General features: G+C 34.3%; 4 protein-coding genes and 1 pseudogene across 6 annotated transcripts; all 5 read right to left on the bottom strand.

The window, feature by feature from the left end:
• Positions 1–477: 477 nt before the first annotated feature.
• Positions 478–2,158, bottom strand: LOC120161024 (fasciclin-like arabinogalactan protein 7). The gene is made up of 2 exons (XM_039171327.1): positions 2,020–2,158; positions 478–1,403 (listed from the first exon to the last, which is right to left on the bottom strand). The coding sequence occupies exon 2, from the start codon at positions 1,348–1,350 to the stop codon at positions 559–561; it is 792 nt and encodes a 263-aa protein (XP_039027258.1). The 5' UTR covers positions 1,351–1,403; positions 2,020–2,158; the 3' UTR covers positions 478–558.
• A 2,250-nt stretch (positions 2,159–4,408) lies between these two features.
• LOC120161117 lies at positions 4,409–7,310 on the bottom strand (annotated as a pseudogene).
• Positions 6,826–10,378, bottom strand: LOC120161194 (heterogeneous nuclear ribonucleoprotein 1-like). Of its 2 annotated transcripts, none has more exons than XM_039171457.1 (4): positions 9,932–10,378; positions 9,432–9,662; positions 7,922–9,125; positions 6,826–7,348 (listed from the first exon to the last, which is right to left on the bottom strand). In XM_039171457.1, the coding sequence occupies exons 2-4, from the start codon at positions 9,648–9,650 to the stop codon at positions 7,335–7,337; spliced, it is 1,437 nt and encodes a 478-aa protein (XP_039027388.1). In that variant the 5' UTR covers positions 9,651–9,662; positions 9,932–10,378; the 3' UTR covers positions 6,826–7,334. The 2 variants fall into 2 exon arrangements, with proteins under 2 accessions (XP_039027388.1, XP_039027389.1); XM_039171458.1 differs by having other exon boundaries at positions 9,432–9,657.
• Positions 10,379–11,551: 1,173 nt separating this feature from the next.
• LOC120161195 (glucan endo-1,3-beta-glucosidase 12-like) lies at positions 11,552–12,433 on the bottom strand. Its single transcript, XM_039171459.1, has 3 exons — positions 12,282–12,433; positions 11,939–12,190; positions 11,552–11,643 (listed from the first exon to the last, which is right to left on the bottom strand). Exons 1-3 carry the CDS (start codon positions 12,349–12,351, stop codon positions 11,609–11,611), a joined length of 357 nt encoding a protein of 118 aa, XP_039027390.1. The 5' UTR covers positions 12,352–12,433; the 3' UTR covers positions 11,552–11,608.
• Positions 12,434–12,784: 351 nt separating this feature from the next.
• On the bottom strand, positions 12,785–20,920 carry LOC120161193 (GBF-interacting protein 1-like). 2 transcript variants are annotated; one of them, XM_039171455.1, is made up of 11 exons: positions 20,638–20,920; positions 19,385–19,428; positions 18,884–18,989; positions 18,328–18,457; positions 17,675–18,213; positions 17,406–17,588; positions 15,925–16,309; positions 15,464–15,743; positions 15,018–15,176; positions 14,195–14,692; positions 12,785–13,559 (listed from the first exon to the last, which is right to left on the bottom strand). In XM_039171455.1, exons 1-11 carry the CDS (start codon positions 20,801–20,803, stop codon positions 13,266–13,268), a joined length of 2,784 nt encoding a protein of 927 aa, XP_039027386.1. In that variant the 5' UTR covers positions 20,804–20,920; the 3' UTR covers positions 12,785–13,265. The 2 variants fall into 2 exon arrangements, with proteins under 2 accessions (XP_039027386.1, XP_039027387.1); XM_039171456.1 differs by having other exon boundaries at positions 17,406–17,585; positions 20,638–20,803.
• Between the last annotated feature and the right edge of the window lie 2,534 nt (positions 20,921–23,454).

The raw sequence follows: 23,454 nt of genomic DNA, 5'->3' as shown, positions 1-23,454 counted from the left end.
GTCATTTTGGCAAATCCGGAAAAAGTTGGTTAAAATCGTATATTATATGAGATTTTTGGTCACTGAGGTTATTTTCTCTTAAAAAAATTAAAGGAGTATTAAAAAAAATAAAAACATTCTCTTCTATAAAATTAGATCTGGTTAGCACTCATCGAGTGTCCTTATTGGTAAAGAAGAGTGTTGTTCTCCCTATAAGTTTCCGGTTCGAGCAACATCTCTCTATTCGTGTCTTGCGTTTGCTCGAGTTGATTCCTTTGATCTCTCTATTTGTAGGTAAACTTGAAAGAATTGATGTTAATACTAGATTTAGCAGCAGCAAAAGCAAATCTTGATGCACCAACTTTACTTCAAAATTTGCAACTTTATTCAGTGTTCTTATAAAAGATGATAATACATCCATTTTAACTGAAACAGTGACTGTCACAAGAACTCACATTCTTAACATATAATCTCAGTGACATATAGATGAAAAAATGGTTTTAAAAAACAAAAGTAAATTCAGAAACCCAGATATGCTTCCTCCTCTGAACATAAATTAAACTCGGTGAAGTCCCTATCTTAGAGGAACAGGAGCCACCCGCCAAAGAGTGCCAAAACCAGCTGGCTCCATATGCCCATGTTCATTATCATATGGGACGATGAAGTTGAAGGTGAAGACTTGGATGGCGAAGCAGCTCCCTTGGAGTCTGCCGATGGAGCATCTGCAGAGGGTGTAATATCAGGGGCTGGGGCAGGGGCAGGCATCGGAGGTATATCTGTGCCGAAGATCGCCTCTGGAAGAAGTACCTTATCAACTTGATATATAGCAACAGGATCAGTCGAGTGCACAGCGCTGGTGACTTTTGTTCTGCTCCATCCCGAATTGAGGTGCACGGTGCCGGAATTGTCTGTGAAATTCAAAGTGTATTGGCCACCAGCAAGTGTACTGATAGGGCCTTTGGCACTGAGGTCGTTGAAGTCTGCAAGGGAGTAGAATTTGGGCATGGCATGGAAAAGGATGAGTGATTTAAGTTGGTCATCACTGAGATTGGATAAAGAAGGCTTCTTAAGGGCCTTGAATGCACTGTCCTTCGGCACAAAAATTGTAATGCCTTGTTCAGTGTAGTTGGCTTGGTTTTGGAAGGTATCCATGACTTTAGTGGATTCAAGATAGTCGAGGAAAGTGTGAAATGGACCAGCCACCGAGAGCAGATAAGTGAGGTTTACATATGCCGGTGAGGGTGCCGGTGCGGGTGTTAGACTGGGGCTCATTGCGGCAGGAGCCGGAGGACTAGCATCCTGACCATATGCCAAGGAGGAGCATAAGAGCAACACAGAACTACTAATCATAAAAATCCTGGAAAACTCCATTTCCAACCCCCAGAAATTTGGTTTTGCTTTAGTCGTGACCGCTCTCCAAATTCCTACAAAAACCACAATCTAGATCAGAATCTCAGAGCTCAATCTTCCGTATAAAACAAGTATGCATTATAAATAAGAGTAGATCTACAGTTTCCTGCAGGAATGAAAAGCAACTAAAAACCAGATCTTGAGTACCTCATCCAACAAATCAAATAATGAGAACACTCGTTAACCATAATAAGACAACAAGCTTAAAACAGGATCTAAAACAATGCAATTTCAGATGACATTGGAATTTGGAGATTGAGAACCATAAACAGAATTTATATATATGGTCACTTTTTTTTGTTCTTGAGCTCCTTCAACAAGCTCGCCAAATGCCCCAAGCAATCAACTTTCAGACAGAAACACATATCAAATCCATCGAATTTACAAAATGGCTTGAACTCAACCTTCCTTCTGCTGGGTACTTCATACTAGAAGTAAAGTAAGTTGTTCAAGAACCAAAAGTAGAAAAATGGAAGGAAGAAGAAACCACACAATGTACATCAACAGACATTTAAAGAAGAGATCTAGATATAGAGTAACACTCATTTAACTTGAAAGAAGAATGGATCAATAGAAGTCTTAAAGAAAACTAAAATGAGAGCTGACAGATGCAGGAAAGAGGAAACTAACCTGAGCAGGAGGAATCCAGAGAGAAAGTTTACTGCTCTGGGTACCAATGTAGCAGATTGAAATAAGCTGAGAGACAATATAAAGATGGGGTTTCCTTCTTCTAATATATATAATAATACAAACAAACAAATAAAGTTGTTCTATCTGTGTTGGCGTTTGTAAGAAAATTAGTACGTGAAAGAGATGTCGGTAACAATTTTTTTTTAAAAAAAAAGAAAATTCATGAATGAGATGGGGATTAATGAATGCTTCCTTAAAGGAAAAATAAAGCATTCTCGATTAGGCAACTCTTTCAAGTAAAGAGGACAATGTAGGCTTATTCCCCAAACATGTTACTGTCTGACCAAGATTTTCAAATAAACAATAGTAAATGAATTCAATTTCACAAAAATAAAATACAATGATCAAATTTTAAATTTTAAAATAATGCATCGACCTTTAATATATTTAAACCTAATTTGGTTATCTTTTGATATATTTAAAAAATCAAATATACATATATATATATATATATATAATAATTTCAAATATCAAACAAATAAAATTAAATAAATTCTAAATAGAAACACAAATATAAACCATCATCCAGCAAATCCAAAAAATATCTTGTCATACAATAAATAACAATAAACTATTTCAGCAATTGGTTTTAGTATTTAAAGAATAACAAGATATTAAAATTATATTAATACAAGTGTGTAGACAGGGGCTACTGTGCCCATGTTCCCCTAAACATTACTTTAATATATTTATTAAAATATTTTTAGAAGTTCAGTTTTACTTTTTTTTCCTCAAAAATTACGATTCTATCATAGTCTTCAAATCAGATTTTATATTCTCCCTAAAGCTAAACTGAATCAATAAAAAAAATTAACTTTTAAGAGATAAATATCAAATTTATATATAAAATTCGACCTAATATATAATATGATATATAAATTTTGATTCAATTATATATATGCAGTTTTGATTTAGTTGTACGCAATTTTAAAATAAATATATTCATGAATTTTTATATTGGATAAATATAATTAGTTATTTATACAATACAAAAACATAAATAATATTTATGAAAATTGATTTGAGTGGTCCGACCGGAATGGTTGTCGCATGTTTAGTGGTTGCTGCCAGCAGAAGAAGTCTGCATTGACAACTGTAAATCAACTAATTGTGCACGATACTCTTACTTTCCAATTCATATATTCAATTATATGCCTCTTTAAATTGATTCAATGCTTATGCATTTAACAACCAATTAATCATATTCTATAACTTAACAATATAATAAAATTAATGCACCTATTCTAAGGGACATGCCCATGACTTGCATATGCTTTTTGGTAAAAATGAAACAATTTTACATTCGGGTATTATTATTACTTATACATTTTATCACTTTAATCCGAATTTTATTTAAGAGTAACCCATGCTATAAAATGATGATGTATTGGTGAAAATTAAAGAAAATTTAGATTGAGTTTTGAAGATATCAAACTTTATAAATATGAATAATCATTGATAAAATCTAAAAGTTGTATTCTAAATCGAACTAGACTAGATTTGAACAAATATAAAATAATTAAGAATATTTTGACAACCTATATAATATGAAAAAAAAACAATTATATTTAAAGTAATTAATTTACACGATTATTAATTTTATTTAAATAATAATAATAATTTAAAATAAATATTAGAAATTTAATTTTTAGAATAATTTCAATTTTATAAAAATAAATAAATAAATATTTTATGATTTTATTTTATTTTTAAATGAAATGTAAATTATTTCTAGTTTAGTCTTCCGTTTTAATCCTATTTTAAGCTAAATATTAGTTTGGTCAGAAATGTAATAATTATATAATTTGATTTGTGGTTAAATATTTTTTGGTATAACCACCGATTTTTGATTTATTAATCGACTAGTTTGGATTGTGTATTATAGAGGGAATGACGATGTTCCTAACCCAATTTACTTTATTCGTAAACATCAAGATTTAAACATATGATATGTGGTTAAACATTTGATTCCTTTTATAATTATTCATGGTTTCATCTAAACCCAATTGAATTTTGAGATAATTTTAAGATGATAATATCATATAATTTTAAATAAAAATTAACAAAATCTTAGAAGAGAAGAAAAAAAGGGGAAACAATAGATTTTCCCGACACAACAAAAAGTAAAGGCATAAAATTCATTGATGCAAAAACAAGTATAGAAGAAAGAACCATATGTAGAAATCATCTTCATTACCAAAAATGTTCCTAAAAATGCTAACTCTGCTCTTAAATTAATAGCAAATATTTCCGCAGTGAGCTTGACTTGGTTGCATAAAGCAGTAGCAGTTAAATAAAATGACTGAAGGGCATAAGCTTTTTTTTAGTGAATATATAAGTAGGATAAGAACATTGAGTGAATGAAGGGTGGTAGAGCTCTAAGCCCAGTCTTTGCGGATGTCAAATGTATGGTTGATCTCTAAGTGGCACTTCTGGTCATCATCAAGAAACTGAAATAAAAGTTGTCAGTTGTATTAACCAAATGATAAAAAGGAATGTTGTTCACCCTAAAAGTTTCGAATCTGAGCAACTACGTTTGTAGGATTATACCTTTGATTTTGCAGTATATGATCCTCTAGAAAAAAAAACCCAGAAGGGGCCGTGTCTTCTGGCATTTCATGCGTGTAAGGCTCCAGCTGAGGGCTAAAGGTTCCAATCATATCTTTTGTGCTATAAACTGAACAAAGAAGATACAGATGGCTTACCCTTGACACCAGTTTTCCATACAGTGTTAGTGTACTTAAGGCCAGATACAATGTTGTTGCTCACTTGGAAGGAGAATTTCTAGCGATGGTGACTACCTTCTTTCAGCGTAAAGCATAAGCCCCCGGGCTTTCCATCTTCGGGAATCGGAAGAACCATGTCCGGCCTGTCTGCAGGCACGATCGACACGCTAAGAAACTTCACTTCTGGATAAAGTGTTTCTGCAAAAAAGAAAAAAATGTAGAATGCATAATCATATTCGATTCCGTAACTTGTTACATAATTCTGCAAGATGAGCACCTCCGATGTTGTTAATATCCACAGTTCCAAGAAGCTGATCTTTCCATTTCCTTAAGCTCTCGTCATCCTACACTTGTTAGAGAAATTGTATGTATTGTATAGAAATGGAAGTTAATAAAGAAAAGTGTGTGAGAATATGAAACCTTGTCTTTTTCAAGCTGTTGTCTGTGGACCCAAAGGAATAGCCTCGTCGGTATCATTATCACTGTCTTGGTGATGGGTTGGCTTAGTTTCAGGATTGCCAGTGGTGTGTTTAGTTTCCTCCTTGTCCTTGTTGTCACCTGACGACATATTAACTGCAATGTGGTACAGCCAAAGACATCAAACAGTGGAGATGGAAGAAGAACCAAAACCAGTTACTTTTGACCCTTCCCAAAACAAACAAAGCTCTTTCCTTTTCGGTGGTTGAAAAACCTCAAATGAGGAGCAGCACTTGGTGTTGCTTTGTTAATTTGATTTTGTTTCCAAGTTGAAAGGGTCGTGTGGTGATCCGAAATCTTCTGCACACATAAAATTAAAACTAATTTTGTTTCTAGTGCTTATTAAGGTTGGAGCTAGGGGAGGGCATGAGCATGATTGAAACATATAACAATGTGAGAGTAACCCTGGAAACGTGGGGGCATCTTTCTGAGAAAAAAATAGCCGAAAAAATAACATTAGAGATTAAGTACGAGGGATCATGAATATCCGTCGTAACTAAACCGAGCACGTTCACCGGTGTGGAAGTAAACACAAACATATCAAAAGAGTTTAGGCGTGCAAATTTAGTAAGAGCATCAGCTATCATGTTGCTCTTGCGAGACGTTCATTGAATTGCCGTTTTCTAACATTTCTGACGCAGATTATAGATTAGCTGGACTAGCAAAAATGAGTTTGCAGCATCATCTTTATTCTCTATCAGTCGAACAACAGTGAGGCCATCAGATTGAATTATGACAGGTTCAAAGGCCTGTTCCTATACTAGCCTTTAACCGAGAACCATGCCCAAAAACTCAGATTGGACCGCATTGCCGAATCCCCTAGTTTTAGTAATGCTAATATCTACGTTATAAGAAAATAATTGACTTAAAATTTTAATAAAGATAAAATATTTTTAGGATTTATCCACTCAATTGAGATATAGTTTGTTTCCGAGAGGTCGGCATTGAGTATTGAAGAAATACACATTTAAAGATGACTAAACCTCATGTCTATAATCATAACATTTTACATCTAATTTTAATTAATATTGAAACACATTTAATTAATATATAAAGATATTAAATACTAAAATTGATATATATTTGTATTAAAGTATTTTAAATTGAATTACTAAAATTTTAAATTTGTATTTGTTATCAAACTTTGTTATGGTTTAAAGGAGGTGAAAGAATAAAGTAATTAGAAATATGAAGGGTTCTATTAAAATTTTATGATTTATAAAAGAATCTTTTAAAAATATAATTTTAAAAAATACTTTTATAGTTTTAAAAATAAATTAGAATTTTTATATATTTAAAAAAATTAATTCTTTTTAGAATTATTGTTTAGAAATATTACAAAAGAAATAAAATAAATTTTTTGTTATTGTTGAGGGATCATATGAGATATTACTCATTAATTTAATGTGTCACATTATCCTGCAATGTGAATATTCAAAAACAATGTGGAACTCATTTTGTTTACCAAATTGATGGCATTTGGTAGAAATCATCAAAATAGTATAAGCTGTGATCCTGGCATGCATACTGCAAGGGTATTAGATAAAAAAATCAATACAAATAGTCCATTTTATCACAAAGAATATTCAGAGAGGCCAAGATCAGTATTGTCACACTAATAAAAATCAACCAGAACCTCAGATACAATCTGGCTGAAACACAAACCCAAATAACGGGACGAATTACAAAGAATACATTCCAGACAATACCTCATAACTTTGCCTGAGCAATCAGTATAGATCATAAACTCCATATCCATGATGTATGGCCACTCCCACGAGATGCATGAAACTTACGAGTGTATCCCGTGATCTCAGTTTACGTCTCATTCGAATCAATAACCCCTAAAAAGGTATCTCAAAACTGAAGCCTTAGGCACTTACCAGTTACCACAAAATCCCTTGCCATCTCTAACTCTAAGTTTAATTCTCCAAAACAGGCACTCCAGTTTGCTCTTAGATTATCCGAGACTGGAGGTGTGCAGAATTCACAGACCACCTGCATCGTAAGATTGTCTTTGCCTGCCATGTCATGATGGCCAAAACAATTTTTCTAGGTAGCAGTTCCTGAACCACGAGAGAGAGAAAATGTGTAAGTAAAAAGGAATCGACTCAAGAATACTAGAACTATAACAATGTTTTGGAAAGTAAATCACAAAACATATTCTGCAAGAAAATCAAAAGAGCATTTGGCTTATTCAGAGCTTTCCAGCCTGAAGCATTTGATATGATAGACATTATTTCATGAGCAGGCAATTGAATCTATGACCGTATGGCGGGAATGAGCAATCACAAAACTTTTCACACAACAATAAATCAGTAACCCAAACCCTGAGCCGATGTCCTTTAACAATAATTCAATCATAAAAGAACTTTAAAATGCCAACCAGGACTGTTGATGGTACACAATAGTATATGAATGAATCATTTGACAATTATGTTCAAAAGTTTCCCAAAAACTGTAACTGTAAACAAGTACATTCCTCATATGAAAGTTTTTAGGGTTCTTTTAGTTATGCTTCTACAACGCTTAGACAAGACTGAGCTACTAAACTCCAACAAAACTAAAGAGTAAAACATTTAGCAGAAATTTCCTCAAGTGAAAGATATAGAATCTTAGGATGCAGGAACAAGACTTACCTATATTTTCTTGTCTCTTATTATTAACACTATAACCGCTAACATAACCAGGAGAACTTTTACCGAAAACATCAGAAGTGGCACTACCAAGTCCATAGCCAAAGGAACCAGAAACACCTGGCTCGGATGTTGATGATTGCCTAGCGGTATCCCCATGAACTGAAGCACCACCATAAAGGTCTGCAAAGGTTTCATCATAACCACCATTTGATGCTAGATATGATGCTGTATGTGCCAAATTGGTCAGGCAGTTTCTTCCATACCCTGTTGTCCCCAAACCAAAGCTGTTATCATCGCTTCCATAGCCATATTTCACACAATCACTAGAAACATTACTCCTCTCATCTCGACTGGAAATTGTAGAACCCCAATTTATTCCATTGTTTCCAGAGTCACTTCCACCAATACTCCCACTTCCAGATCCCATATATGCACTGGAACCAGAAGCTTTTGTGTTGTAGTTGAGTCCCCCGTTTCCCCAAAGGTTCCGGGTCACTGAGCTGAAAAAGGAAGTATTACCTCCACTAGTTCCATCATACCCCATAGGATTACTACCAAATCTATTTGTATTACTAACATAGTAAGGGCTCAATCCTTGTCCATTGCTCATATTACTACTAAAATGTGCACTATTGCCGAAAGTTGGTTTTAACCTGGGCTCAATGTTCATGCCCATTCCATAACCAGAACCAAAAGAAGGAAACCCACTTTGACCACCAGTAACTGGACTCAATATCGCATCCATCCCAAGTCCATAACCTCCAACATTGCTTGGACCATATCCCTGAGTGTAGCCATTAAGGAAGCTGTTGATCCTATTCACATCATTGTTATATCCACAAAGGAGGCTATGATTGCGACTAGGAGATAACTCTTTGGGAACTGCTCGTTTAACCTCAACCATTTTACCGTTCAGTTCATGAAAATTCTTTAGCAACACCCTGTCCACTGCCTCTTCCGAATCATAAGTGATGAATCCGAAACCCCTAGTCCTTTGAGTGTTGTGATCATACATCACTACAACATCTGTGATATTCCCAAACTGATCAAAATACTTCTTAAAATCACTCTCTGTGACTGTAGATGCTAAACCTCCTACAAAAATCTTTCTTGTGCTGCCTGGACCAGGTGAACCATGGATGCTACTAGTGCTTCTACTCGTAATGTTCTGATCATCCCTAGGAACTGCCTTTTTTGCCTCAACCTGAGCATAAGTAACTCTGGTGAAAATAAAACTTATACAAGGCAAACTCTTTCAGCTTATAGGTAACTATACAAATCAAAGAGAACTCCAATCGTAACCAACGTCATTGCAAAGAAAAAAGATAAATAAAGGGAAACATTATTAATCTTGGCTCAAGTTTGGAATTTAGTTCGACACAAAACAAGGATCATACCAATTCCTGCAATTTCAATAGCGGGTTCATATCCAATAAACCTAATAGCATTGATGAATAGAACATTGCACAACAATAATCTAAAGAAGTGTGGTTATAAATTAACAACTCACCATCCTGCCATCAATGTTGTGTTTGTCCTTGATGACTCTCTCAGCAACAACCGGGTCTGCAAAAACAATGAAACCAAAACCACGAGAACGCCCTGTCATCCGATCCTTCATGATCACCGCTTCTACCACTTCACCGAAACTACTGAAATACTCCTTGAGACGATCTTCATTCGTGTCCCAAGATATCCCACCAATAAATAGCTTTCCATTCTCAAGCATCTTTCCTCTACATTGCAGAAAAAACTAGTTCCATCAGCACGAAGTCCAAGCTATCTCAAACGCAAATGTACTTGCATTAACATAGAAAGCCAAATTCATTATTGGATTCAGTGCAATGCTTTAATTACAACAACAACAACAACAGACCAATCAAAAAGACAAAAACCAACACCAAAATATTATTTTTATCTGAATAAAATTAATAATAACACATCAAAGGTGTATCTTTTATTGACTACTTATAGCAATCCAATCATAATAATGAAGACACAATTCAATACCTTTTCTTTAACAAGAATAATCCGATACAAAACCAATCTTTTTTTCTCTCTGGTTCAAAATTTAGAAACAAACAGATCTTTCCACGATCAATCTACCCACCAACCCAGAAATTAACTTCACCTAAAATTAAGAAATGAAAAGGAAAAAACCCAGATGGTTGATCAATCAATACAGCTGCAAAAGTTTTGGAAAATTTAAGCAACAGATTAAAAAAAACTGAAAACCAGATTCAGCAAAAAATGACCGACTAATCAAAGGAAACCCAAGTACCAAATCTAGCAACAACAACAAAAAACTGAGAGGAGGCAAAATCAGAATAGAATAGAGGAGGTTAGTTTCATCCTCCTCTTCTATTCGCCTTCCCCTTGAAATAAATATTTCCTTATTACTGTAGCCTTTCTTTAAGAAAAAAATCCAATAGTTGTTTTCTTTTATACCCAAAAATGCAAATTCAGTTACAAATATGTATTGCAAGCTTTATTTAGAGAGGAAGATGGAGAAGTAGAGAAATTGTGGATAAATAGAAAAATGGAAATGGAAGACAAGCCTCATTTTATTTCCTTAATTTGTCTTAAACCGAAAAGTTTGCTTTTAAGACAAATTTTACGTAAAATTACGACCTGTAATGATGTTTAAATGTACCCCTTCTGAATATAAGAGTATTTTCCTATTTCAATAACTAAATTGTTTAGAGCATATAATACAACAAGTTTTCTCTAAAATTTATTTTAAATTTTAAAACTTCCATTTTGATTTAGATAATAGTAGTTGAATTTAAGTTAAATTTTAATATTAATTCTATATCATAGATAAATAAATTTAATTTTTAATTTATAGTTTAATTCTTTTGAATTTCCGTATCATTTGGACCGATATTAAATTTTTTTAAATTAAACAAGTACAAAAATTAAAATCAATCAAATTAAAATAAAAGAATTGGTTTGATTAAAAAAATAGAAATTGATTCTTAATGTGTATTTTATTAGATAAAAATAATTTTCAGCATCTAATTTTGACATTTATTTGTGATGTGATATATGCAAACTTCTTTTGAATGTTGTGATTAGATATTTAACTTTATTTTAATGAAATTAGGTATCCAAAATTTTTATGCAATTAGATACCTAAGACTTTTTAAAACTACATGTGTTCACATTCAAAATTGTTGCACATAACTTTTTTTTTTTTGTAATAAGAGAAAGTAGGCTGCCCCAATGCCAGGTTGAGAGCAGTTTCCGTGGAAGATCTCCGTTATGAATTGTCCTCAGTGGAACTCGATCACACGACCACAAGGTTAAGAGTCTTGTGCTTTACCAACTGAGCTTGAGCTAGACGGGCAAGACTTTTGAATCTATAATTCATAGTATCCCTTTAATTAAATATAAATCAATCCTAATTGAATATGTGTAATTAAAAAAATTAAATATTTAACTATACCATTAAAACATTTTAAATATTTAATTATACTAAAAATAACATATAAAAACTAAAATCGAGTAGCAAAAAATATATTTATTTCATTATGATATATATTATCATAATTTGGATATATATTACGCGAACAAAATAATGTAAAAATAGCTTTATGGGCAAATTGTTTTGAACAAGAAATGGTGCATCTCCATAATCTCAAACAAATCAAAACTAGAAAGACCAACAGCTGAATCTGATATTGATCAAGGAATAAAGGGATATTGGCAATTGTTATAACCTGCAGCAGTAACATGTAAGAAAAATATTATTACAAGCACGAGATCAATCACAAAAGATTTCTTAAACATTTTCATCTTCCTTTGTGCTACCTAATACCCTAATGCTTTGCTTTTTAGCATTGTTAAGATGCAAGTTGCTTCCTAAATCTGACTATCCAACACCAAATTACAGCTATCTCACATGACTCTAGGCACATGCATACATGGAAATGGGAATTTTTTTTCTTCAGAAGTTTCCATGTGCAAAATAATAAAGAAAAAAAAACACAACGCATAGTTAATATAGCTGCTTACTGGGATCGAGTTCTGTAATCATGGCAGCTCCTCCGAAGTTGCAAGATCCGCCATTGTGCTTGAACTTTTGGAAGTGGTCATTGAATGCATAGGAAGCGTGGTTTCTCATGGTGTCGGGGAAATAACAACCCTGGTTCGTCTGAATCTTACTGCAATCCGCACCGCCGCTCCCACAAGCCCAATCCATGGCTGCCTTTAACTCATCATCTGGGGTTTGCTCATCAGCTATGCACCACTGCTCAAATTCTGCAGCTGTTCATATAACAACACCGACACTAGTTAAACACCATGACGATATTGGAGTCTGAAAAAAACACGAGTTTTGGATCAGGAGAAATGACACCTGATTTTGGAGGAATTGTTGACATGAGTGGAAGAAGAAGCATTATCCTCGTGGCCAAAAAGATTGACATTTTTCCTTCTAGAGAGAAACGGAAAAGGAAACGGATTATCAACTCAGAAATCTGAAAACGGACAATCAGTGTCCCTTGTATTGTATATTATATACTGAAAGCCTTGAGATAAAGTGTTAGTGGTCATTTTGGGTTCGTCCCTCTGCAAAAAATAAGAGATTATGATAACAAAACGACGTTGTAGCCATGTGAACGTAGCTGTCTTTTTTAACCTTTTGCTTTTACAACAGAAATGTTAAGCGGTGCTTAATAATGCTAATTAAACTATGGTATTCGATTCATTAACCGATAAATATATGTTAGTAAACACAAAAAACTTTTAAAAGATTGAACTTTCCCGTGTCATGTCAAACAACAAATACGTTACGTCGGAATTGCAGAAGCCAATAAAACAGTTGAAAAACGTAAGCATTCGCTATACCAAATACAACAGTTCCGCACATCCTTACTAATGAAATTCTGTTTACAGGTAAAGATAAGAAGAAAAGACACTGCAAAGAATCGTCCACCAACCTTAAAATCTCACCTTCCAGAAACCCCTAAACCTGAAAATAAAGAGGGGAACATGTTCTCTCACGGTCTCACCACTCAATCCTAAAATCCTTGGACTTGAAAAACTTACAAAAACAAAAGGGGTCATTAGCTTTAAACTAAGAAAATGAATATTGGTAATACCATATGCCAAGAGAAAGACCTACAAATCCTCAACCCTAGCAAGACAGATGATACTATTCACGGGTTTTTCTTTCTCCATCCTCCAATGGATTTTACACTTTTCAACTCCAGCCAATGATGTATCTTCTTGATTCCCCTCCATTCAAACCTATTGGAGGTGAGCTCCCAAAATTACCCCAAGATTGGATATTGAATGTCTTGGTTGGTTGGTTTACAAAAAAAAAGTATATGGCCCTGCTTCAGTAGTTACTGGACCAGTTCATCTGTGCATGTTGTGGCTGCCGATAAACACCAGCAGCAGATCCCCCCATATTAACAGCTCCAGCCATAGTCTGAGCCTGTTGTAGAAGAGGATGAACGGCTGCTGCTGTTGCTGCTTGTGGGTGATATATACCAGCAAAGGAGCCAGGAACAACTTGTGTAGGAGCAAAAGTTACATTCTGACCTGGAGGGGCAAGATTATAGAATGAACTTGGCCGCAGGCTGGATATGTCTCGCCCAGGGGGAGCAATCCATACAGCTGAACCTTCACTCTACAAGAAAGTAAATAAGTTAAACAATCATCTTAGAAGAGAAAGTTGTTTGGAGAAAAAAAATTAACGCCTAATATATTCAAGAATGTCAAAATCCCAATGACATTTTCTTTCCAAAACCTATGTTTATCCTTATCAGAAAGGAAAGGAACAAGCAACTGTATTAGGTAGAACCATAAGAGACAATCAAATCAAGTGATGAGAACTTGATCACCGTTGATAGGCAATTAACTAACATGAATTAATGGCCCCTAAAAATTCCTAAAACTAAAAGAATGGTCATCCTCTGTCTGCCGTGACAAACACTTTTGAGTATGCACTAGTTTGCTGTTAATTCAAACCAATATCAAAGCTACCAATTTTACATTTCTTATTTTCTGAACTTAGCCCGCTCTTACATTCTTGTCTTATTTTGCCAATTTAGTCCATTATATGGCTGGTTCACTAGTATCTATTAAAATATAAAGATTGTAATGTGATCATCACTGGGAAAAGAAAACTAGAAGAAATTGGGACATGAACCTACCTACAAAATCATTGTTTCAAACATTCTCATAGTATGTCACAAATAATTCTTTAAAGAAATAAGACAAGGAAATCAAAGCAAGAGATGGAAATGGGAATATGGTGTCAACCTGCTGCCCAGTGACGTAGACATTGTTTTCCTTGAACTTAGCACCACCAAGATCTTCATTTGTGATTGAATTCCCAGTGGCCACAGCAGAACTTGGATTATAACCGGCTGAGGAGCCATATGGTCCATAACCACTTGGAATTCCAATATGAGCAGAATTTGGTGTATCACTTCCGGGTTTAAATTGAGGAAGTGAAAATTTGACTCCTGCAGTAGGTGCTGCTGGTGCAGAAGGATAAACAGTACCGACTTGAGGTTGTTGAGGAAACAACCCATTGTTTATAAATTGGTGGATCGCAGGAGAAGGAACAAAAAAAGGAGAGTAAAAGGGGGCATATTGAATGTAGTTTGGAGGATAATGTGGTAAATGCACCCCAGATGCTGAGCGGTAGACAGGGACTGGTTGCTGAGTCACAGCTATAGAACTTTGCATCATCCCAGCAGCTTGAGTCGCTACTGGAGATGAACTACTTGTAGTCAGTACCAAAGAGTTTCCACCCTGCCAAAAGATGAAACTCAGCTCCAGTATCCAACAGTTACAAACTAAGTTTGAAAGAAACTCTCTTACTACCCTAAGATTATGATAAAGAAATACACTAATCTCCCAAAGATATAATTTTAGAAGTCAATTTCCCCAAATTATTTGCCTAGAGTAATCCTATCCATTAATCACGTGAGGTTCAACAAACATCCCAGGACCAAACTGGAAGCAGAAAAAAGTCTAAAGCAACAATGTGTTGTCAACAATGTTCACAGAACACCGCCAATAACGGCTCTTCAGTATATGGCATAATATAACTTGCTTAATCTTAATCTCCGCAAACCTCTTGAGCACACTGAGATGTCTGTGGAGGAAGAACCGCAACATTCCCATTGTACTTTGTAGCAACTCCGGAGGGAAAGGGAGAAACACGAACATCAGTATCAGAACTAGAACGGTAGAATTGGGCATAATAAGCTGCCGGGTCAAATGGCTGAGGAACCTGTAGATTGAAGCATTTAATAATGAAAGTAATATTAGAACCAACAATTGGCATAGTGCAACTGACTTTAATGAAACAATATTTCAGACTATTGCAATCAGAAAAATGACAAAAAACAAATGCATACTGAGAATATAAAAACCTGCAAATTCAAAACTCTATTCATTTACTCTGTTTCTTCTATTTTCTACATAAAAGCCAAGCTAAAAAAATTAAGCTTGAAAAAGATATAGAAACCAAAAGAGCGACATCTATTAATGAAATGAATGGTGCAAGTGGATGCTCACAACAAAGCTTGAAAGGCGAGAAACTTCACGGGCTTGAGATTCAGCATTTCCGAAAGGTGCTAACATAGGAGGCACAATTCCAAAACTATAATTGGGAGATGTTACTGCAGAGTGTTGATGGCTTCCAGAGAGCAATGCATTCTCCTGTTTGTTTTCATTATACTCTGGAATGGAACTAGCAACACCACCATCACGAGACAAATTTTCAGGTGCATGAGCAGCTGATTGAGGATGATCAGTGTAATCTCCTTCCTCAGCAGTAGCCAATGCATTTTGATTGCTGGAATCAACAATATAACAAAAAAATACCACGAGCCAGGCATGCAAAAGAGACCAACTAGTAATAAAGATTATGATAATTAAAAAGAGTAGAGTTGCTTATTCTGTGGGGGAAAAGAGGTCAACATTGCCAATAAGAAAGAGAATTAAAAAGTTACATCCATTGGAAACTCTTAACAAACCTTGAACCCTGTTCCTCGGCAGTTTCATGAACATCTTGAGAAGCCTCAGACAAATGTGTAGAACTCTTATCAGTCTCCTGACTACCAACATTGTTTAATGCTACTCCAAAACCAGCATCAAAACTTCCAAAACTCAGCTTGATTCTTTCTGATTCTGGGACATGGATATGGTCGGGAATTATTACATGTTGACGATGTGGGAAATGTAATTCCTCCAACTTTTTCTGCAATTTTGAAGTGGCTACTTCTGACTCAAATGAAACGGGCAACGAATGAGCATTAGTTTCAAGTGAAAAAATAGGAACTTCGGATGCACCAGCTGTTCCAGAACCTAGCCCAATATTAGAGTTGATTGGCTTTGATTTCCACTCCTTATTAGAACCAACTGTTGATGGGAAATAGGGAATTATTAATACTTAATCACATATCTTTAGCATCCCTTTCAACTATCTTAAGATAAGAACATAGAGTGGTTCAATGATTTGTCAGTATCGACCAAAATAGCTTCCAAGACCACACATTTTAGTTGAAATTTGTCCAACCATTGGTAATAATATGAAAATAAAAACCAAGCATACTTGAGCTAAAGATAAAAATTAGCCATTTTAACCTTTTGTTTGCATAAGAACTCATCACCTATCCTACCAAGTTATAATGACGATTTTCATCCAAGAATTATAATTAACATTGTACATACTTTAGTCTTGCTCAAATGTTAATGATGCATCTTTACCAAGTTATATGTTCCAATTATGATAAGGGCTAAACTAATGAGTCTGAACATTTTTCAAGCAAACATGTAATCAAGTAAATTTTCCTACAGTAAATAATGCTACATAAATGCCATCTCCAAAAACCAATAAAGCTACATAAATAAATCTGACACGTAGTCAACTAAATTTTCCTACAGTAATTGTCAGAAACATCCTTGTAATACTAGTAATCTAATTCGTTTAGGAGTCTTTTAGGAAAAGAAAGATAAGTATTAGGAGTACTTAATCTAGATAGAAGTTTATACTTAGTAGAAAAGTCCTATCAGAAGTAGGCAACTCAATATATTTAGACTCTTGTAATCTCCTACTTCAATTATCAGATTTTGTTCTTGTGTGAACTCCATTATTTTTTTTTCTTCTCTCGCGGTTTATTCTCTTTATTCTTTCCTTCTCTCTCAATCTATTCCCTTAGATTTCAACAGCAATAAAGCTAAATAACTGCCATCTCCAAAAACCAATAGATCTTGAAACCAAGGCTAGATCTAGAAAACATAAGCATCTATGTAGGATCATAAGCATCTATGTAGGATCCAGCTAAAACAAATCAGAACATCAATAGCTTCTTTCTTTCTCTGTGTACAAGGAAGGATTATAGCACAAAATCCACAATATTTGTCCAGCTTTGTGCAATAAGTTACATAAATCAAACAAAAACACATCTCAAAGTCAACTATGAACTAATGCATAAAAATAGAATATTCCAATTACCTTTCTGAGGGTCAATTATTTGTTGCGAGCGGCTACTATAATTGGATGAAGGCCAAGTTGCAGAGGAACCATGGGTTACTGTAGATGAAGGATGAGCAGACTCACCCAGCGGATTGTTCACAACTGCGGAGGATTTGCTTGGCATCTTTCCTTGCAGGAAGGAGCTACTAGCCTCAGTAGCCGCTATAAGTCGAAGAAAGAAATTAATCAGATTTATGACTAAACAAAATAAAAGTTGTTCAAAACTATTAGGATTCCAAAGTCTTTACCAGATGCTAATTTGTTTTCAATAGGAATAACTGCATTTGGTTCAGTAGAAGCTCGGTTTTTTCCTGTTTCATGTTTGATTGTGTCCAATGAGCCAAGGAGCCGAGAAACATTGGATGGAACTAGTGCAGGTTCTGAAGACGAGAAGGATGCTAATTTGTTTTCGGTAGGAATAACTGCATTTGGTTCTGTAGAAGCTCGGTCGCTTTCCTGTTTGATAGTGTCCAAAGTGCCAAGGAGATGAGAAACATTGTGTAGAACTGATTCGGGTTCTGAAGATGAGAAGCAGATTGCTGATGAAGATGCTGGAGCAGTGGACATGGAAAAGTCACTAGAGGTTGCTGCAGGATGCCCACTCATGTCCCCACTTCCAAATGCAATAGTTGGTTTGCTTATGGCATCAACAGGGGATTGTGCACTCCTTAACTCACTGTTACCAGCAGATGATTTTTCTTTACGTTGATTGGCAGCTTTTCTTGCATGTGCAGAAAAGGTTTCAGCCACTACACCAGGAGTACCATTGACCATGGCAGGTACAGGACTATAAAACATAAAAATGTAAATCAAACAAACTGTACTTAAGTGAAGTCATGTTTTCAGCAATCGACAAAAAATGAAAAATATAAAAGATAGCAGATATGTAAATTGCAGCCACCTGACAATGAGCGTAGATTCTTTTGTTTTTGTGTCCTGCAAGGTTGACATGGACTGACCACCACCTTTCTCTGCAACTTGATCCATTCCATTGTCTCTTCCATGACCAGAACTCTTAGAAACACCAGCCTCTGGTGAGATAAGCAGACAACAATTACAATAAGCACAATTGCAAACAAAATATATATAGCACAAGATTTACGACATTAAAATAAGCACAGATTCATGAGTCATGACCATCTCATATATCAAACTGAAAGAATTGCAAAGTATAATAACAATAGCACATCAACAACCACCACAGCAGCACCACGGGTTAGTAACCAAAACCACATATGAAACAGATAATAAAATAAAAAATATTGCAAGGATGAGGGTAGATAAAAACAGGTTCAAAACAAACTTAACAACTTGTTCATTGACCCGGCAGTAAACTAGCCACATGGATGAAACAAAAGCAAATTTACAAGGCACAATCAACTCATATTTTCAGAAGCCCGACAGTATTAACTAAATAATCATCATAAACAAATTTGGGTTCTGAAATTTCTTTTTACCATGTGCTGTGTAACGTGGAGGGAAATTCCCTCGGCCACCCCTAGTCCCCCTTCCCTGTGAACCAGATCGCCACCGAGGCTCTGTAGACTCTTTGTTGTTCGAACTCTGCCATAAAAAGTGACAATAGCACATTAACCACATAATATAATAAACTAGTCTCCCTAGTACCTTTTGTACTCTCTCTTCAGCCTTTCGTCCTCCTGTTGTCAACCAACCCCATACACCCCCGACACTTCATACCCCATATTCTCCAGCCTACAGATTGAGCTTAAAAAGAAATGCAATTGGCTATGGATAAAACACAAATTGGCGGTAGTTACCTATGCCTCTTATCCTCTATCGCCAATCAAATTTGTGCTTTGCTTATTCATCATATAATACCTTTCCAACTCTCCTAAACAGATATCAATAAGTTTCAACATAGCAAAAACAGAAAATGTTGAACTTGCAGAAACCCAAAAAACAGTAAACACTTCAAATTTTGCTGTAGAATCACTTACCTCTTTTCGCCTGTCATGTTTTCTTTTGACTTCACGGAAAGGATCTGAGGAACAATATACAAATTTGTCATGTATTTGGAAGCAAAGCAAAATGATAGTAAGATGGTTAGAAAGAATGCGGCAATTAAAACTGTAATATATGAGAAGCAAGCAATAAAATATAAACAAGAAAGTACCATACGCTACTACATATATTTCCGACAGCTGTTTGCTAAAAACCAAGCCATAACTCGTATGAACTAAGGAAACGTTAAGCTTACATGACAAAGGCCATAATATGATATCGATGCTCAACTTGATACCAAACTGAAGTAACAACCAACATCTAAATATCAGAAAGCATGGAATAAGAACAGACAATAACAAAATATATAAGAGAAACCTAAACCAATAAAACTTCTAAGGGTTAATAAGTCACAGATTGAGCAGATGCATATCACCACATTAAGCTTCCTCAATAGACTTGATTTGGTATTGAATGCTGACTAAAAGCTTCACTTAACAGGCATACAATTCTACAATTCATTAGAAAGACAAATAGTGCTATGATAGTAAATGCCACATGTACTATGTGCCTAAAAATAAAATATTTGAAGGGAAAAAAAAGAAAATGAGAAAATTGAAATTGAAAACCTTTTTTTCAAATATGATAACAGAAAATGGTAGATTAATGAAAATGCAACAGAATCAAAATGTCTGAATTCATGAGATGAAGGCGGGAAATTAAAAAAAATGGGCTTCAAGAGGATAAATTTTGCAGAAAATACGATCATTTAAGAAGCAACTTAATCAAAAACTCCATTTCTAGAGCTCATTTTATTTTTTAAAAATCGAACAACAAACAATTATGTAATTGTCAAAGGGGGAAAAACGAGGCTTGACATTCATATATGAAAGAACCAGGAAAAATGAAAAAAAAATATAAATATCAAAATCAGGATCTAATATAATCCAATGAACAATGCAACCCATCAGAACCAAAAATAAGTATATAAATACCAGAAAATAGCATACTGCAGTCCTAAGCAATAACACCCAAATCACTAAAATGAACTTCAGATCAAAGACAAACTCAAAAGGCATAGATCAAACTAAAACAACAAAAACCAAAAAAATTAAAACAAATTAAAAAATTCAACCCCATTGAACAGCTCCTGTACAAGGAAGAAAAAGAAAATCTACCCCATTGAAAATATCCAAAAGAGAAATCGAAAACTTAGCTAAAAATAACTTCAAAGAAAATGAAAACGTACCCTGAAGGAGGAGCCTCTGAGCGGTTTCATTGGGACCCATAGAACATTCTTTAAGCATTGCATAAATCTCATCTTCACTATGATTACCCGTGATCTCTTTTATGTTTTGGATCGTTTTCCTTACACTGTTGGGGATTGATGAAACCCTAAACCCCCCACCGCTCATCTTCTCAGACAAATCGGTTCTTCGTTCTTTTTTTCTTTCACTTTCCCCTTCAAACAAAGCGCTATCTCCTTCCCAATTCCCTTTTGGTATACCACTTTTAACTATATATTTTCTATATGATAAGTATATAATTAATGATAATAGTATTTATTTTGTTCTATTTTGAGTGTACACGAAGAAGGGAGAAAATGGATAGCTGTAGCCTGTAGAGTGAAGAGGAACTTCAAAAAATACTTTTTAATTGATTAAAGAAAGAGAAAGAATAAAATGTTAGAAGTTTTTCGGTGTGATACCTTTAATATACTGTTAAAAAAAATGTTATCGGTTTTTTTATTATTTAAATAATAAAATCGGTAAAAAATTACTTAAAATAGTATTATTTTTATCGATTTTGTTATTATTGGACGCTTTACAAAACTTGATAATATATTCGGTAAAGCGCTACTTAAAATATTATTTTTCTACCGGATATATTACCAAACTCGGTAAAGCGCCCAATAATAACAAAACCGATAGAAATAATAATGTTTCCGGTAATTTTTTTTCCGATTTTGTTATTTAAATAATAACAAAACCGATAATACTTTTTAATAGTATATTAAAGATACCTCACATGATCATTTCCAAAAAATGTAAGTGAGAATGAGCAACGTTCAAATGGAAGTGTTATTAGGTTTTCATTTATTATTTTAGGGTTTAGTGCATGGTGAATTGAATGTCGATGTGAATAAGTGAATGCCTTTTTCTCTAACTATTTTTAATGATATATTTTTCTCTACTCATAAATTATTCCTTAAATTATATTATAAAAAGTTAAATATATTATTATTGTATATCAATATTTAATATATATAATTTGTTAATGAGAATAAATTTATTTCATCGGTCATTAACCGTTCACTTCTTATAAATTGGACGAATAATTATGATGGTGAGGAAACAATCGTTAGTCAGTGTTTCTTTATGATTGAAATGAAGATATAATGAGATACATGGGACTAAAGGGGAAGAAAGTAAAGAAGAACCCTCAATTGTGGTTGAAGAATATTTATAGCGACTTTACTTGATGGTGTTAAACACATGGTTATTATGTCTATTTGTAGGTCAGCACACTAAATAGATATGGTAGATAAACTCTTGGATTTCGTGATGGTATATCATGTGAGTCTATCGAAAGTCTTGCCCATGCATTATGGCAACTTAGAGGATATGGACTCTTGAAGACTCCAGTAAGTGAAGAGATTCATTCAGTATTTTGAAAACATTTTGATGTTTCAATATAACAAATAAAATATTATTGAATTTTAAGATTTTATATTCATTTTAAATTATTTGAATATAAAAAATAGTACTCCAAGTTTTCAAAGGTCAATTTTAATCCTTACTTAAGTGTAAAATTGTGTTTTAATCTTAAAATATTTTTGAAACAATTTTTACTAAGTATTTTGAACCATACTTGAGCCAAAAATAATTTTTACAAAGGGATGTACAGATACACTCCAGTATATACCGATACACCCTGTACATCGAATGTATTTAGTGTACCGATACACTCCTAGCTCCGAGAAACATCGAATGTAATTAGTGTACCGATATACTAGGTCAAATAATGATCGAAATATTTGAATTTTACATTGAGTGTACCGATACACCTTGATAGTGTACCGATATACCTACACTCCCAACATATTTTTTAAATGGGAAATATACCTCAACAGCTCTATTGACTTCACCAATGATCCCCCAACGTTCAGAAGTGGTCCAATGTGTATTTAAACAAGCTCAGGAGCCATTGATCAATAACAATTAAGAAGAAAAGCTAGAGAATAAAAGAGAAAACCTTAAACTTATTGTTTGAGCATTTCCAAGCCTATTTCCATTCAATATTCATTTTACTTTTAAGAACATAATTTGTGCTCAATTGTATTAATTCTTGAGTGTTCTTTCTTTGTTCTAGAATTATGCAAACAATTTACCTTATGAGATTTTTCTGTAATTTTGTAAATTTGTAATCTTTTCTTTGAGAGAGAGTGTTCTCAAGAATTTGGGGTATAATTTTTGAGGGAGTTATAAGGTTACTCTTTGTCCTCAAAAGAAAGAACAAATTAGTGAATTTATTGGAAAATCCTTAGTGTGGATAGCTAAGGTAGTGGACGTAGACTTGGTTGAGAAGTCAAACCACTCTAAATCGTTGTGCAAATATTTTCAATTTTCTGTAAAAGCTTCTACCGAAATTTTTATTGTCAATTTACCCCCTCTTGGCTATTTTATTGATCGATTAACTTAACAATTGGTATCAAAGTCTCACTCATTTGAAGGTTTAACTACTTCTTGAGTCGATTCGGGAAGAATTATATCGATAATCAAGTCATCAATGGCCTCCACTTCAAACTTCGACTTCGTTCTCGATTCTCAGACTGTCAACAAGTCTCCTTTCTTCAATGGAGCTAATTATGCTTATTGGAAGAATATGATGAGGTATTTCATTCAAGCAATTGACATGGGAGCTTGGAAAATCGTAGTGAACGGATACTCTGAACCTTCCACAGACCCAAATGTGTGGAGTGAAGAAGAGACGAGAATGTTCCAGCTCAACTCAAAAGCTATTCATATTCTATTTTGTTCTCTTAGACCGGATGAATACGGGAGAG

The sequence above is a fragment of the Hibiscus syriacus genome, unplaced genomic scaffold (assembly GCF_006381635.1).
Source record: "Hibiscus syriacus cultivar Baekdansim isolate YM2019G1 unplaced genomic scaffold, ASM638163v2 tig00111398_pilon, whole genome shotgun sequence".
NCBI classification, from domain to species: Eukaryota; Viridiplantae; Streptophyta; class Magnoliopsida; order Malvales; family Malvaceae; genus Hibiscus; species Hibiscus syriacus.
The sequence above is the reverse complement of the archived record's forward strand: the minus strand, read 5'-3'. Positions and strand labels throughout refer to the sequence as shown.